At 41.0% G+C, this 18,116-nt stretch overlaps 1 protein-coding gene across 2 annotated transcripts in view; it reads left to right on the plus strand.

Annotated features, from left to right (window-relative positions):
* Positions 1-18,116, plus strand: part of QTGAL (queuosine-tRNA galactosyltransferase) — a 132,429-nt gene that overhangs the window by 79,704 nt on the left and 34,609 nt on the right. For both annotated transcript variants that reach the window (XM_086762213.1, XM_086762211.1), the window contains one exon: positions 13,986-14,081. In XM_086762213.1, coding sequence (XP_086618339.1) covers positions 13,986-14,081 — 96 coding nt within the window. The remainder of the gene's footprint in view (positions 1-13,985; positions 14,082-18,116) is intronic.

Below are 18,116 nucleotides of genomic sequence, written 5' to 3' on the forward strand. Positions count from 1 at the left end.
CAGCTGACCCCAGCCCAGCAGAGGCATGTTCCTGCGCCAGGATGTCACGCTCAGCGATGAGAGCGAAGAGAAAGGGAGAGGAGCGGGGAGGGCATTTGTATTAATGCACTTGTCTGCCAAAGCAGCCGCTGTGCGTACTGAGGCCTCACTTCCCAGGAAGTGGCTGGACATTGCGTGCTGGTAGGAAGTGGAGAATAAATCTTTTGTTTGTTTGTTCTCCCCCCCCCCGCCCCCCCCCCCCCCCTTTGCTTCCATATGCAGCCTTTGCTACTTTTCTTTTTTTTTTCTTTTTTTTTTTTTTCCCCCATGTCTTCTCCATTAAACTACCTTTATTTTGATCCCCAAGTTTTCCATCTATGTTTTCTCACCCTGCCCTGCTGCAGAGGGGCAGTGAGAGCGGCGCGGTGGGCGCCCGCCCGCCAGCCCGGCGCGCGAGCCCTGCGCTGCTGGAGGCACGGGACACAGGCCGGTGCGCTGCGGGACAGTTTATCTTGCTTCTGGAGCAACAGCAATGGCAAAGTAATATGCTCTAAATAATCCTACTTTGCTCCAACTGTTGAAAATGAATTGTAGTACAGGCCTGCGTAGCAGCGTATAAAACATTTCTGTATAAAGCATAAAAGTTCTTTGTTTTCTCTTGCATTAGAAAAGCCTTGCTGTCACGTTTTTTTGTCAAGAGAATGGTTTATTTCAACTAAATGGAAATATTTAGAACATAAAGGACATTCCTGACAAGATCATGGTTTTTAATATGGAATGGATTTTTGATTTTAACTTCTGTTGCTATTTTAAATATTGATGTTTTAAATTGTTGCTGGATTTGTGAAGCAGCTGCGGTGCTAAGGATGTCTTCTGGTTGCAGCTGGATAACGAGAAATTATGTTGAATTGGAGAATGGCAATTACCTTATCATTATTAGTAAGTCAAGAAAAGAAATTCTATCTAGAACAACTTAGAACCACAAGACTATTGTGACAACAGGTGAAAAAAATAGTGAAACGCTAAGATGCTGTCAAAACTATGCATAGTTTGGTTTAAACAAAAAGAACATTGAACCAGACCTTATCTCGTAAAGGGAAGGAATGGAATGAGTGAAGTATGCTTAAAAAGCAAACCTCTGTATCCGTGTTCGTCACAGAAAAAACTTCCCTGGATACTTTAAAAGTTGCCACCTTGTGAAAATAACATCTGTTAAAACACAGCAATCCAAGAAGAGCTTGTTTATATTGACCCATTCTTCTTTCCTGGTACTTCTGACTCATAATATTTAGTTTAGTACAGTAAACATTGAGATTAATTTTTAGTAAACAACTACTGAAGCTAGATTTCTATAAAGTGTCATCGTTAGGAAAAGTGTGGGTTTTTTAGGAAGAAAGCATGGTGGTTTTTAACTTGAATAATCAATGGTGGCGATCCTTCTGATCTTTTACGTCACTCAAAAGATAAACTGACCCCTCAAAGTACACATCTTTTTATATGAAATAAAAATTTGTTAACTAATTCCATAAGATTATAGTTTGTATTAGAATACTTCTGCCAAAAATACTTCGATCATGAAGACACTTTCCTTTGACCTATGATGAACATTTTGTTATCCAAAGATATAATTAGCATTCTAAGATTTAGCAAAAGGGATGAGCTTTGAGTCATTTGTCATGGCACTGATCTTAAAAGTTTCCTTTTACTTATTTATTTCAGTTTGTGTGAAGATGTGATAGGTCTCCTGTTGCAGCTGAGATGATATAATCCAGGTCTGATGGTTGTTCTACAGCGTATGTATTATGTTCTCTTGAGCTGTTTGACTGTTAGACTGAAAAATATTTAAACAGAACGCAAGGACCAGAACAGCTGGGACAGCATAGGAAGTTTCAGTTTTGTCCTTTCTTCTTTTCTTTTATTCTTTTTCTTTCCTTTTCTTTAAGGCCTTGCTCTTTTCCTATCCTTTTCCTTCAAAGGACAGCTTGTTTATTTTGTGTTCCCTAAAGTAGGACTGGAAGACACACCCTTCCTTCATTTAATTAAAGCTTCAAGCATAAGGAGTACTTGAATGCGAGTGTGACGTGAAAGGCAAACTGCTGTCTGCTGCCGTCCCACCAGTAATCCCAGTGCAGGGCTGGTGTGAGAGCTGGCACTTGGGAGGGGACGATGGGACGGGGGCCAGCGGGGCTCAGTGGAATCAGCAGGGCCGGTGCTAAGGGGAGGGATGTGCAGGAATTCATGTGGACTTTGAACTTGGAAACTCCGCAGCTTGGAGGTTGAGAATGAGCCCAGCCTGTCACAGAAATATCAAAATTAATGATAAGGCTGAGTAAAACTTGTCCGGTCATCTTTTGGTGGTGATAAAGTAAGTGTCCATTATTTTGCTCTGTGTGTATGAAAATAGGAGGTTTTTTCACTGTGCTTTAAAGTATTGATACTTTCTTTAAGTTTTCCAGGTACACTGTTGATGTCCAAATGACCGGGTGTTTGGACAAGCCATTTTAGAAAGCCTCATAAATCAGCAGAAACTCCTTCTATTCTGGACACGTTGATGCATTCTTCTGAATGTAGAAGATGAGGAGTTTTATCCCATTCAAAGATGAATTCATTTTGCTGACTCATTGATCTCACTGGAAGCCGTGTGTCCCGGCTTGGCACGGCACTACGCCTGAGCTAACATACTTCCCCTCGCCAAGAGAGCTTGTGTCTGCCTGCAAAGGATCTTGCAGATATGTCAGAAATGTATTGCAGATCAGAAGGTATAAATATGACACCAGGTACGCACTGGATGCAGTAACTCTACTGAAGCCAGCGAAGGCAGGCTGTATTTTCACTGATATAAGCGGAAACAGAAACTTCTTCCATTTAACTGAAAACACGGTACAGCAGCTTTGTGTAATTTTTTAACTTTACATTTTGCAGATACTGTATATAAACCTGGTTTATGTCTTTTCTAAGTGGCAGCCGGTATAAACACAGTATCACTGTATGGAATGAAACATGTGAGAAGTTCCCCTTGGAAACCAAGGGAAGAGGTTGTTAGAAACAACCTAATTCAAACTGAAGTGCCTGAAGTGTCACACTTGGTTCAGTGCTAAAATGCTGGCACACTTGGTGCAGGGAAGCAGCTAAAGCATGTGTGTGGGATAAAGTAAGTGCACATCCTCTATTTCCTTTGGTAGTTCTAGTAAAGGGTTTTTTTCTCAGCCTAGAGGGTATTTTCTTTCCTCATTCTCCGTGGCAGTCGTACAGTACATATAGCAGCTAGAACATACAGCACTCTCTTCTCTACTTTTTCTTAGAATTAAGATTTCTCATATTTCAGTGCAGTAGTAAAATAAATTGAAATTTTAACTGAACAAGACATCTTTTCACGTTCCACAGGCTTTAAAGAGTGGAGTCTTCTCTTCATTTCATTAACAAGCTGGAAGACTTGCTGGTTAATATTTTTGGCGTATTTAGAAATGATCTAGCTGAGTTTGAAGGAGTGAGGGCAGAGAACCGCTGTGGGAGCTCCCTGGTTCTTCGGCTGGTACCTCGGTGGCCAGCAGTTGCGCTGGCTCGGGCTGTGTTCCACAGGCCTGCCGTCGCTGTCGTTTTTCACAGGGTGTTGGTTGAAGTACGCCAGAATAACAAGTCCTGCAGGTATTATACCTCATTAGTTTTATGGTCTTTTGGCAGTGTTTGAAGGGGGTTTTTTGAAGGGGAAGAACGTATTTATTATCATGAAATTGGGTGCATGGCTAAAATGCTTCAGCTGTTTTTGGGAGATCACAATTTGCAGTGCTTTCACTGCATTCAAATTAGAAAAGAAAACCTGTTACTAGTAGAGATGTGAGTAACCTTCACAACATAGATGTAGCTTTTGTAGATGAATTGGCATATTTTTCAAGATCCATTTTCTCTTTAAAAAGCTGCCATTTTCTTCCAACCTCCAAAGAATTTTGCTGGGGCAGGGTAACACAATGCATGTGTGACAATTGCTGTTCATAAGTGTCTCAACTGAGCTAAATATCTTAACGCATGCAGCTTGCCTATGGACGTGTTACTGAAAGGAGGGCTTCCTGAGTCAGGATTAACCAGATTATTTCTGAGGTTATGCTGATTTTGGAAGTTAGACCCTGTTACTGCAAAATGTGGGTCCTTCTGGTTCTGTAATTTATTTTTACACAGGATTTCCCTGGGAAGTGGTGCAGTTTGAAAAAGGCAGATATCCCCACTTCCAAAAAGAGGTCATAGTGCTTATGTTGGATGTGATCAGAGCAAATATGGGAGTGCGTTAGATTTGCTGAGTTTGTTACATGGTACGGGGAAGGATGTGGGTGTTTCTGGAGCCAGGACAGCCAGAACGGCCTGTGCTGGCCAGGAGGAGCTTGAACTGAGTGTGCTCAGGGATTCTGCAGGGCAGAGGGGCCTTACCTCTAGAAATGTGCTTTTTTGGATCTTCCACAGGCACTCGGAGCTTCAGGTTTAGAAATCATATATGTTGTTAATTAGAAACTTAATTTCTCATAGATTTCAGTGGATCTCTAGAGTCAAAAGAGAAGTCAAAATGTCTTAATGCAACAAATACGAAGAATAGTAAATGTTTTATGAGAAATAGGAATAAGTGTTTTTGCTGTATTGATTGTGCTTCATACAAAGCTAGGTTAGATAAAGTGTTACTGGGAGATGTGATTAATGCTCTCACCCTTTTTAGTTTTTTGTTATGCTGGCACTGTACTTGAGCTTCACAGTCATGGTCATCTGTCGCCATGGGTCGTTTGTTGCAGTGAAACTCCTCGTTTGCTTAGCTGGTAACTAATTTTTTTACAAATAGCATGTGCAAAGTTCTTTATATCAGTTTCATGGAGTTTTGGGAAAATTATCAAAGGTTTTACCTAAATTTTACAAAGTAATGACAGGGAAGTCAGAATTATGAAAACTTTTTTGTACAAGATATTTTTAAGATACATTGTTATTGTGCTCTTGTGTTTTACTTTTTTTTCAAAATTTGTAATTCAGATACTTGAAATCTTATTTAAATCCTTAACCATTTTTAGCAGGATGTGTGGGACAAAAAAAAAGGTTGTTTGAGAGACATACGAAACTTTCAAAGATATAAATCACAGGAGCTGCTTAGTAGATTCTTCCCAGCTGGTGCCATAACTGTATAGCCAAAAATGCTGGTTTGTTTTGTTTTGTTTCAAATTCTCAGTTAAATTAAGTACAATTCTAGCATCTGTTTCCTCTACTGTTTTTCAGCTTTTTGACAGCTGAAAAATCAACATCTTTTTGGATTCAGTTCCCTTCTTTTAGACAGTTATTAGTATTTTTTAAATTTGGAATTGGAGCAAATAGACATTGGAATAGAGACTCTTTTTGCTGCCAGATTTCTACAGTGCCACTACTATTTGCTAATGATATATGCTGAGTGCCAGATAGTACATGCTTACCATCCTTTAGGTGTAAATATTTCTGCAGGATGGGATAAGGAAAAGATATTAAAGAATGTAAAAAATCCTTTCCATATGTGTAGCAGAATCATTGGATTCTTGAGACGTTGAAAACATTGTACCATACCGGGTAGACTGAATGAACGACTGGCTGAATAGTATCTGATTCAGCTCAGTGAGAGGGAACGCCAGGCTCCAACAGAATTTAACCTGGGAATAAGTGTCAGGAGTGATGCAGCCTTAGAGCCCGGTTTCAGAGATACGGTACAACCTTCAAACCACCCGTGCTGTGAAGTCTTACTTATAGAGTGGGCAGTGAGAAATAAAAGGAAATGTTGACCAGATTGTTGGCTGGGAAGCAGTGATAGAATCTACAAAATCAAATCCCACATGTAAACCCATCAACGAGTTGCTAGGGAGGCTGAAACAAGAGAATGCAGATGGGGGGAAAAGCTTTGTAGTGCTCTCAGCTCTGTTTTTTCTCAGACTTTCACAAATTGATGGGCACTTAATTTTTATTTCTGCGTATTCTCAGAATTGGTTGAGGTCTTTCCAGTTTTTCCTTCTGCACTGTTGGAAAACAAACAGTTGTAACAGATCACTGGATTCTTGACATGGATTAGGTCCCTTTTATTTCCAAAAATGTGTATGTGTGTGTAAAAACTTGTGCTGAGTCACTGGGCTGGGTTTTTTCCCCCCAGTTAGTACATCTGAAGTGATACAGAATGCAAATCAAACACTCTTGGGACACTGGAATGCGTTTGGTGCTTTGATACCCCACAAAGACTTATGATCTGATGGAAGACACGAGGGAGGGTTTTAGGGTAAAGTTTGCTTTCATTTCCTAAAGAAAACATCCCACTATTGCAGTTGTTAATCAAATAATCAGAATCTGTAGTCTAAGATCTGATCTAATGTTTCCTCTTTAAAAATGTTACTAATGTACTCTAAATGTTAAAAGCCTAGAGGGGAAAAACCACACAAAAGAAATACAATCTGTACGGAAATAAATACAGCATGGTTATTGCTGATCCTGCAGATCTTCTGCATGTACCTTAGCACACAGCTGAACTTCTCAAATTCAAGTGATCTCCTTACCTGTACTTCTATGCTTGTTTAGGAAGTGCTTGTCTTTCATTTAACTGAGGTTCATACCTCCCCCCACTCCCAGGTTGCCTACAACTTCTATAACATGAACATTCATTAGAAAAGGAGAATTGGTGAGCATTAGTAGGTAGGATGTGTTATGCTTTTGTATAAACCTGAACACTCACAAATATTTCATTTTTCTCTCTCAAAATACCTGCATTTTGAAATTTGCTGAAGTTGAGATTTGCCAGGAGATCTATTCACATATCAATGGAACATTAATTGTACAAGGTGGTACGTGGAAAAGTTTCATGTGTTGCTTTTTATGTGGCTTTTTTTTCCTCTTTACTAGCAAGTTTTAGAAAAACAATCAACAGGCTGCTTTGTTAATTTTGGACATGGCATCATCCACTTTAAAAGGCAGGTTACTCTTCTTCTTTTTTTTTTCTTTTTTTTTTTTTTTTTTTTTTTTACTGCACACCATGTAGGGAGATGAAATTGGAGGAGAGGTTGTCAGGAAAGGAAAAGATTAGTTACAAGCATCTACTTCCCCAGAGCTGGCACTGCTTACTGCTGAAGCAGATGTTCCTCAGAGGTAACAGTGGGAATCCAAAGAGAAGAGGCTTTTCCAGACCTTTGCAGAACCAGCATGATTATCTTCATGCTGTATATGTTGTTACCTATTAAATATTGTTCAATAAGTTACGAACACACAGCTGATTTTTTTTTATACACAGAAAATGTATAGTACTTACTTTCAAATAATCTTGTGAACACTAGTATTTATAACTCTTTGGATGAGTAGAATTGCCTATCATTGCAAAATGACATTTGTGTTGTCTTTTGAGATGAAAATCACTGTGTAAATATATATTTTGTTGTAATAACTTAGAATATTTTAGTTATATTACCTTCACTTGGGTACTGTCTCAAAATCCGAAAGACCTATTTGGTCTTTGTCTTGCGAAGATACTAAAAGACGTGTTCAAAAGTCAAATGGAAAGGTAATTTTTAAGACTTATTAGATGAGCACTGGTTGTTGCTTCTTAGCAGATTTCTTGTTTGTTCTAACCACAAGTTAGTATCTGCTAATATGGCTTTAAGCATATTGTTTTCTTTCTTTTGTGGTAACAGCTCGGCATAAACAGCAAGCCAAGTAGACAACCTCTTGGTACAGAATGCTTCGTTTTACTGGCTGGAGTCATTCTTCCATTGTAAATACTTGACTTTAAATACTGGAAACTCTCCAAGAATTAGAGAGACTTGTTAAGGCATGGATGTTACAAAGACTACGTCTAGCAGCTTACAGACAAGAAAAAAAAGATGTAAGACATGCTAAAATCATACAGACTATTCTCTTTGCATGCATCTATTCTTTGGGTTTCACCAGTAGGTTAATTCATCGTCATTAGTAGATAAAAGCTCTGAAAAAGACTAGAAGAATGGCGCTTGCTATTGGGTTTTACTGGGAACATTGAACTACAAAAACAGAGATATTCAGCTGTATAGTCAGCTCTCAATTATTCAGCACAATGAGACTGGCATGGGCTAGCTCACATAGAGCAAAACCACAGCTAATTCAATACACAACAGAATAATTGGACTGTAAAACCGTAGTTAATATATTTACCTTCAGAAAATTTGTAAACAGATTTCCTTTCAGTAGCAGATTTAAAAAAAAAAAGGTAGGTAAAGCGCAGCCTGATATAAGGAGTCTTTACCCTGCCTTTCATTCTTTGTGGAGTTGTGTTGTAGCCAGAGACGTTCGGAGGAGATGATGCTGTGTTAGTGCGTACCCTGTTACTAACTGCACATGGGGGTTTCACATCCAACAGTGTAACATTTAAGTCTTGGTTAGCCTTCTAGGCTGTGAGGAAAACAGCCTCTGTATGAAAGTGAACTCTTTCACGTGTTATTATTTAGCCTATATGACTAGGATTCTAATAACTTTGAATGCAGAATCTTTTTTTTTTTAATACTTATATTCCTGGCACTCCATAAATCAATAAATCATGTAATACTTTGTTATGTAGGTATTCTATTCTGTGCTATTGACTGGCTGCACCTTTGAATAGGCCTAAGACTTTTTGCATTTATTTCAAAGAAGTTAACTGTCAGTCATACGGTGGCTGTGTAGGTAAAATATCGACCATAGATTATTATTATTACTACAGCTTGTACACAGGCTTGATGATTGAACTGTATTTGCGTGGAAGATTGACCAAAGAGAGAGAGATCACATAACTTTTATAATCCTTTCATAACCCCTTTTTTTTTTCAATAATATCTTAATTTGAACCTCAGCAAAGTTTTGAAATGTTGGAAGGGATTGTACTCTGCGGTGTAAGAGAACATCTCTGCAGTAATGGACGTACTCACAGCTGTATACTGAAAAGGGAACTAGCTGTATAATCTAGTTTGTTGTTACAGAAAATAAGCAATATAGGTCCTTTCGAACACCAGATAGAAAAACAGATCAGCAACTGAGAAAGCATCGTCTTACAGCTGCTGTCATTGGTTCAGTTCTTGCAAAGAGTCTGTTTCCTGCAAACTGCGAAATGTTTCAGCCTTTGTTAAGTCTTCAAATCCTGAGGAAATCACAGGGAGCGGTAGGTCATAATTTTTCCGGGAGCAGGACTGGAACACCTTCTCAGAGGTGCTGAGTGCTCCTTGCTTTCACTGGTATTAGCAGCTCTTGTGAATCTTGAATTCTTTTTGATTACTTTTGTTGCTAAATAGAGCCTGGGACTGTTAAGGTTATGTGCTGATTTCAGAGTTACTATGTATGTATCGACCTTTCCGTATGGAGAGTCAGGGCATGTTTTATTTCTAAAATGTCCTTTTTGCTGTGCCAGATCTCGACATCTTTCGAGCGGAGATTTGCAGCTGATGTCGAAGCATGCACTGATTAGGTGATACAGGGAGTTATTTATATAGGCACAGAAAAGGGTGACACAGTTCAGTGCCATATAAACTAACTGCATGTAATCCATACCAGATTGAGTGTTTAGGTTCCTTAAAGCTTAGTAAAGTTTGTTGTAATTCTTTTGTTTTTGAAAAATCTTATTTGCTTAATACATTTTTGAAGTAGGATAAGGAGTCTTCTCTTCCCTACCGCCCGTAGCTTCTCTGTCACACTACTACACGCACCTGATGCTGGATGCAAACCTGGTAATGGTTCGTAATGCCGTCCTGGTGCAGTCACTGCTCAATTAATGAACTGGTATCTTAACACAGAATTTTTTCTAAGTCAGGAGTGATGTCCTTTAGCCTACAGTCTGCCTACTGCTCACAAAATCATTGTGACTGCCATGTGATTTTTTTTGTTTGTTTGTTTGTTTTTAATTTTCGTTTTCACCTTCTATCATGTTAATGTCTGACTCCGGGTATGGAAAAGCTTGATTTATCATAGCATAGGAGATTGTTTCTAATCCTTGATCTGTGTGGGTATAATTCTCATAAATGCTATAGCATAAGTAGAATTCAATGTGTAGTGTATTTTGGGGAATTAGCTCGTTACATTGGAAAGCAGTCTGGGCCCTCGATTAAATGTGTTGCTCTTGTTCACTGCCCAGTTTCCTCTCTGTATTCTGCAGGACAGAATGGGATAAGGTTATTTCACCATCTGCATGTATTCTTTTGGCACGTTGCTGTTAGATTGTGATTTGATGGTTCAGGAAATAGAACTTTCCTTGAAGAGTTGCTGTAAACACAGGAACGCCTTTCTCAGTATTGGAACTTACACTTTGTATTGAATGCTGACATGACCTGAAGTGAGCATCAGTGGGGACTGGAATTACGTGTGCTGTTGCCAGCTTTGAAACACAACAAATGAAAAGTCACTTACTCAACTCTTTATATACTTTAGATTTATTTTCAGAAAATCTCTGTAATAGTTGAATATAATTCCATAGCCAAACAGTTAGCAAGAACAAACCAGAGTACATCTGTTTCAATTACTTGCTACTTGACCCTTGGAATAAAACCGCACAACAATAAAAGTTCTAAATAATTTAACAAATACGATGCTGAAATAGCGGCCTCTCTCCGTCACCTGGAAACTGATGAAGATGGATTCCAGTTTGGTTATGTCAACACTGTGTTCCTCAGGAATTCTAAATCTGAACAGGTTTATACCTTCATGTACAAGCTCTGTAGCTAGTTTTTAACAAGTTTGTTTCATTCAACTAAATTATATTTGGCTAATCTTTACAGCATACAGTGTACTGTGAATGACAACTCTTACTAAAGATTCCTCTTCAAGGCACCGTGTGTGAGAGGTTCACCGGTCCAGACTGCTTTCCGATAGACTGAACTAAATCCTCCTGAAAAAACCTGACTGAAAACCAGTTGAGGTTCTGAGGTGATACAGGACACTTGTTGGGCAGAGCTGGAGAACGTTTCCAGCAAAACTAAACATAGCATTACAGAGCTGCATCATAATTCAAATTCTGCTTTTGATTGATTCTCAGATTAAGACTAGCATGCCCTCTTTGTTTCTCTTCTTCCAGTCCATGCAATATAAAAGATTTATGGATAAAATCTTGAGTGACAATCTCACAAAGTGAGAAGCTGCAGGTTTATCACAGAGTCAACCAATTTGACCATTTTTTAACACCTTGGCAGCTGTGTATGACAAGAGTAGGCAAAAAAGAAATCCAGAGGAGGCTTTCCCATTTGACTAAACCAAGCTGAAATCTAGAATTTCCAAACTGTAGGAGGTTGAGGTTATTCTTTTCATTTTGAAGATGAAATTTCCAAAGCTCTTGAAGGTAGCTTTCAAAAGTTTGGCAGATGCCGCAGTGTTTCAATACAGTTATTAGGAGTTTAGTGCTTTTCCTGAGCCAGTTCTCCCATCACTGTACGTATTCAGACAGAGGGTGCAATTTTATATTGCAGCTGGACTGATTAACTGTGGGCAATAACCAAAAAGAGCAGTCTTGTTTTCTTCTCCAAAGCTTATTCCTTCCCCCTCCAGTACATCAACAGTATTACTAGTCTGCCTCCACAGTGAACTGATTCAGAAAACTAAGGCTATAGAAAACCTAACACTAAAAAAAATATAAAAAAAATAGCTTTCTTACTGAAGTAGCACTCTGATCTGGCTGACCATGGGATCAGGTGAGTGCCAGTGCTGTTACAGGTGACGGGGATGCATAGCCAGAGGCAGGATGAGTGGGAGAGCTCTTAAATTTATCTAGACGTACTGTAAATCTAGACTTTGAGCAGACAGTTCCCCCATCAGGTTAAAAATTATTTATGGATTATCTCTACTGCTGCTGAGAAGAATGTTCTTGCTGTCCTCTCTGTGTCTGGTGCCCTGATTTCCTACATCCTCCGTTGTGGTTGTTACTGGTTTTTGGTGAGTTGGATCAGGGAGCAGGTCCAGCTGAAAACTAAGCTAACAAAAAAAAATTATTTCACCTTCACAAATGTTATTGTTAGCACAGCAAGGGACAAGGTAGCATGAATTTTTCTTAGTGTTTCAGATTTGTTCTATTTGCATTCACTTAAGTATATACATCAATGGAACACAGATATCTAAGATACTTGGGACGTATGCTCTTCGCACGTGAGCGTGATTAACTGAGCTGCATCTCTGAGGTGAAGTGCACGTACGTTCTGTGCTGAACCTGGCTGCACTGCGGAAATGGCATTCTGGCCTCTCCAAACACTTGGCACCTATAGCAATAGCCTCACGGCTTTCTTTTGAAGATTTTCTTTCATTCAGAAATGAGATTCAATGCAGTGCATTCTAGCCTAGCTTTTCTCCCTACTGTTGTTTTCTTTTGGGATTACTGTTTGGCCATTGTTCAGTTCAGGCCATACTCAATTGCCCATGTAATTAGTGTGGAGCTAATAACCGTGTATCGACTAATCATGTCTGCTTTGATTTTCTGGGATTGTTTTTATTCTTTCAGCTCCCACTGACTTTTGGGGGGAGTTTTTGATGTTTAGCACCTCTGCAGCCAGTGTGTTTCTGTTATCAGCGAGCTGCTGATGTGTGAAGTCAGAGCCATTAAGTGACAGGATTATTCTGACTAAAATTTAGGTGTCTGTATCGAGATGAGTCGCTCTAGGACCCCTTTATGGACAGTGAAGTTCTATCACTGTGTCCCTGGAGTTAGCAGGCAGTGTGTTTCACCCTGAAGTGGATGCCTGTGTTTGATCAGATGGTTCATGCCATAAGAAATGTGGAGTAGGTCACCTGTTGAATTTTCATTAGATTTCTAATATAATTTATTTGGAGAGTTGGCCTAAATGTCTGTATAGAACTGAACGTGTAAAATTTGTGGTTTAAATCCATGTTTATCTGTGGAAATGGAAGTTGCCAGACATAAGAATAATTTAAGGAGCGCCATCCCAGATTAAAATCTAGAGGAGCACCTTTAAAATGTAAATGCTTGGATGCACGCAACAAAGTTTACATTCATGCACTGATGTTTAAAAATTTCAACTATCCAGGAATATTAATATTACCACTGTAGCATGCTATGAAATCCTCTGCTCGTAGATCAGCATTGTCATTAGTGTTTGAAGAGCAGCAGGAATTGTAAGGTTTCTTTCTTCTGCCATTGTAAACCAGGCCATGCTCTTGATTTCCTGCGTAGCTCGTGGAAGCAGGCGCAGGTTCCTGTCTTAACTTTGCACGTTCTGTTTGACAAGTTCAGTCTCTTGTTTGGCTAGATACTTCATCTTGCAATAAAAGAAAGAACCAGTTTACCTTCCGTAATCCCGATTCTGGATTATTTCAGTTGTGTTTACAACGCGTTTGTTTAAAGCTGCAAAGACCGAGTTGTGTAGTTCTTGGCTGTCACTAGTCAAGAGGGTGAAATTAATAACCATTCCCTTTTCAGTGCCTAAAGCATTGTCTTTCCAACAACCTTTTAAGGTGGGTAGCAAATCCATAATGCTGTGGTAATGGTTAAAGTAAATTGCCTCTTACTTGTCCAAACTTGATTAAGATTCGAGTATCTTTGGCAGAAATAAAAGATCAATGGAAGTTCCTACTTAATATGTGTGTAAGGAATATAAAATGGGAAATCAATGCACAACAATTGCATGGTTGAGTTTAAGAACTTAAAGATTCTTCTCAATTCCTTCACTTTGGTATCAACACTGCTATTATTAATAGAAGTGTCATTTCCAGTATCCTTCTCTAAATTTGAAAAAAAAGTTTGAAGTACTCTGCATGTGTTGCAACTTAGGCCAGAGGAGGTTATGGAATACGAAGCAGGAAGCAGCTTCAGTTGTTGGGCTGTGACACCTCCACGGATCTGATACACACTGCAGTTTAAACAGTAAGCACCTGCTAAATTTTAAACATTTACATTTCTCAGTGCTTAAAATTGCTGAAGGTTAAGTATAGGCATAAGGATTTGCAGGATTTCAGGTGAATGTGTAAGGTCTACTTTCTTCATCAAAGGATGCTGGTGTTGACGTTCTGTGAATTAAGACTGGCTTTTTTCACCTTTTTCCTAGGTGTTTACCTCCCATGGACCTACTGTGATCATGCCGACCTGGTTCTGTTCTCGAGAATGGTTTTTTCATGTGGGAAAATTTGATGAGGGTGGAAAGGTGAGTGCCATGGATGACATGTAGTCCAGGAGCCATCTCTTTGTTTAACAGCCTCTGAAAGCCCTAAACCTGTTATTAAGAAACACAGGGCAAAGGGGTATAGATAAAAACTGAGGTCTAAGAAAATTTGGGTTGTACCATATACCTGTGGGTTTTTTTTTTAAAAAAAAACACAACAAAAAAACCAGTCGTTAAGCGAATACAGTTGTTTTGGGGTGACTCTGGTGACTGAAGAACATAACTGAGATGCGCTTTGTAGATAAATGTAACACATTTGTTAGATATGTCAGCGTACCAGGAAAAGTTAAAGGAGGATTCAGACATTCAAGCTCTCTTTCAGTCCCTGAAATAGATGAAGCAGATCTGAAAGCTAAACAAAAGTCAGCTCATAGTTTCATTAGGAACCGTCTCTGAAAGGTAAGGTAGATTCAGTGAAAGAGATGGGAAGGGAAGGAAGGCGCAGGATGTCAAAACATGGTGATACGTTCTGCTCAGGGGAAAGATTTATATCCCTGCGACGAAGAAAGAAGGGAGGAGGGGAGGTCACAATGTGCCATCAAACTACTGTCATTAAATCTCACTTATCCACTTGTCAATCTTAGTTCTCAGGATTGTCGGTGGAAGATGTTAAGTAGCTTTTCCTCAGCAATCGGGACAGAGAGGTTACGAATTAAATGACTGTTACCTGAGAGGTGTTCCTCCACTGACAGTTAGATGTTCTTTATAGATTTCCTGTTTGAGTTCAATTTGGCTGCTCATCAGCATGGTTATGGAATAAAATCCAGGGATGTCTATTGGCAGTATTTCTTGTGGCAGTACTAGAAATATGTTGGCAAATAGATTTAATTCTGATGCATTTGGATCCATTCTGTGTGTTTTGGACATGAAAGGCTTTGCTTTCAGTGGTTTTGGTGAGATTTTACAGCTAGAATGGGCGGTTCTGAATTTTTTTTTTTTTTTAAACCTTCATTTAATAGTACTCAAAAAAAATCTGCTAAGTCTATTTCCTATTTTGTTATTTAAACTACAACATATTATGATTATTATTCTTTTTATAGCCTCTAAATGCAGCTCTCCTGTGCCATGCAGTGTGTATATATACACACAGACGTACACACACGTGTGTGTATGCATGAGGATATACAAATATTATTCTTTGGGCTGCCAAAAAAAAATTTAATTTAAGGAGATGGCAGACAGAGAACAGAATTGTTTAGAATGGTGAAAAGATTTGACCTTAATTACGTGGTGGGTGAGTGGAAGAGCTGGGAATGGTGTCTGGCTCCTAATACAATCTTCATTTGCTGACCCATGCTCTTTATTTCTTTTTTATTATTATTCCTTATCCTTGTATTTTCATTCTCTGAAGAATGTTTGACTTAACTTCTCCAGCATTGTTAGTAAGCTCAAAAAAGAAAGCAAGCAAGCTAAAACATAGTAATAACAATAGAACAGCAAGCCTAATGATAAAAGTTCAAGAGGTTAACTTAGACTATTGTTCTGTGCTTTTTGCTTTTAGTTTTGGGGTTTTTTCTCTTTGTTCTGTTTTTGGGGGGCAGTTTTTTGTTTTGCTTTGTATATATAATTGTGTAGGAACTATACCACTGGTTATTCAGATGTAATACACTGACAATCCTAATTATTGTACAGCCACAATGCATGATACGTCCTTCTGGTTTTAAAAATTATCAATGATGAGTTCAACTTTTTGTTTCTCCCAATTGTGAAGTGTCCGACATGTCAAAACTCAAATTCTGGCTGATACAGAGGACCTTAAAAAAAAATACCCTATGAGCAAGGGTGACGACAGATCTGAACAAAGAAATGAACATAAGCAATGAAGTCAAACGTTTATCCTGGTTGGGTTTATGGGACACAAAATCAAGTCCTAAATCTTTCAGCATTTAGCACTGTAAAGTATTTAGCATTGATCCAAGTCATTCATTTTCGTATGAAAAGAATTCCTTTGAGGCAAAGAAAGATTTTCTCTGTATCAATAGAGCTGTTATAAAGTAGTACGGAGAACTCTTAAGGATCTTACCCACATATGCATATTCTGACCTGACCTGTGATCTGACTATGTTAATTTGTTCACTTCCATCTCCATTTTTGGATTAGTATTTAACAGTGTGACCTGTAAGTATCATATTGCTGCAAGTAAACACAGAAACAGGCCAACAAATCTCCATGTTTGAGCCTTCTCCATTTGCTAAACTGTTTCCATGCCAAAAAGCTGCATTTCTCATTTGGAATTAAATCCAAACACCTGTTCTTCATATTTCAGTGCATAGAACAAATGGAAGATAATTCTTCCATGGAAGAAATTGTGATTTGATGTGTAATTGTGATGTTAATAGTATGGGTAGAATATAAATATATAACTGTCATAGTTTAGCCCCGCTCGGGAGCAAACTACGCAGTCTCTCTCACTCCCCCCACCCTCCAAGAGAACAGGGAGAGATAATATAAGAAAAAAGTTTCAAGGTTTGAGATAAGGACAGGGAGAGATCCTTAAAGTTACTGTTACAGGCAAAACAGACTCGACTTGGGGAAAACTGTTTATTATTAAAAACCAAAGTAGGATAATGAGAAAGAGAACAAGACAACTTCCCCCCACCCCTCCCTCTTCCCGGGCTTAACATTATCTCTACCACCTTCCTCCCCCGAGCGGCACAGGGGGGAGGAGGGAATGGGGGTTACGGTCAGTCCATCACTTGTTGCTTTATACCGCCCCTTCCTCGTTGGGGGAAGAACTCCTCACGTTCCTCCCCTGCTCCAGCGTGGGGTCCCTCCCATGGGCTGCAGTCCTTCGTGAAACTGCTCCGGCGTGGGTCATCTCTTCCACGGGGTGCAGCCCCTCCAGAACAGCTGTCCCAGCGGGCCCTCCACGGGCCACAGCCGCCTTCAGGCACCCGCCTGCCCCGGCGTGGGGTCCTCCCCGGGCTGCAGGTGGATCTCTGCCCCTCCGTGGGCTCCCCGGGCTGCAGGGGGATCTCTGCTCCTCCGTGGGCCTCCATGGGCTGCAGGGGGATCTCTGCTCCTCCGTGGGCCTCCCCGGGCTGCAGGGGGATCTCTGCTCCTCCGTGGGCCTCCATGGGCTGCAGGGGGATCTCTGCTCCTCCGTGGGCTCCCCGGGCTGCAGGGGGACCTCTGCTCCTCCGTGGGCTCCCCGGGCTGCAGGGGGATCTCTGCTCCTCCGTGGGCTCCCCGGGCTGCAGGGGGATCTCTGCTCCTCCGTGGGCCTCCATGGGCTGCAGGGGGATCTCTGCTCCTCCGTGGGCTCCCCGGGCTGCAGGGGGATCTCTGCTCCTCCGTGGGCTCCCCAGGCTGCAGGGGGATCTCTGCCCCTCCGTGGGCTCCCCGGGCTGCAGGGGGATCTCTGCTCCTCCGTGGGCTCCCCGGGCTGCAGGGGGATCTCTGCTCCTCCGTGGGCTCCCCGGGCTGCAGGGGGATCTCTGCTCCTCCGTGGGCTCCCCGGGCTGCAGGGGGATCTCTGCCCCTCCGTGGGCTCCCCGGGCTGCAGGGGGATCTCTGCTCCTCCGTGGGCCTCCATGGGCTGCAGGGGGATCTGTGCTCCTCCGTGGGCTCCCCAGGCTGCAGGGGGACCTCTGCTCCTCCGTGGGCTCCCTGGGCTGCAGGGGGATCTGTGCTCCTCCGTGGGCTCCCCGGGCTGCAGGGGCACAGCCGGCCCCACCATGGGCTGCACCACGGGCTGCAGGGGAATTCTGGCCGGGAGCAGCATTACTGCTCCCCCTCCTTCTGCACTGACCTTGGGGTCTGCAGCCGTTCCTCTCACAGAAATCCTTCACAACAGGCTGGCAGACGCCTCTCAGGGTCTCTTCACATCTCATCTCCTCTCCATTCCTCACAGCCGGGCCGGGCCGAGTTGGGCCCAGTTGGCCCCTGGCGGGAGGCCAGAGGGTGAGGGGTGCAAGGCCCACAGGGCTCGCGCCTCCCCCTCTCTGCCCCCACTCCAGCTTCTTCACATCATCATCTTCTTTTTTTTTTTTTTTTTATTTTTTATTTATTTTTTTT

The sequence above is a fragment of the Chlamydotis macqueenii genome, chromosome 18 (assembly GCF_036417535.1).
Source record: "Chlamydotis macqueenii isolate bChlMac1 chromosome 18, bChlMac1.mat, whole genome shotgun sequence".
Classification (NCBI taxonomy): domain Eukaryota; kingdom Metazoa; phylum Chordata; class Aves; order Otidiformes; family Otididae; genus Chlamydotis; species Chlamydotis macqueenii.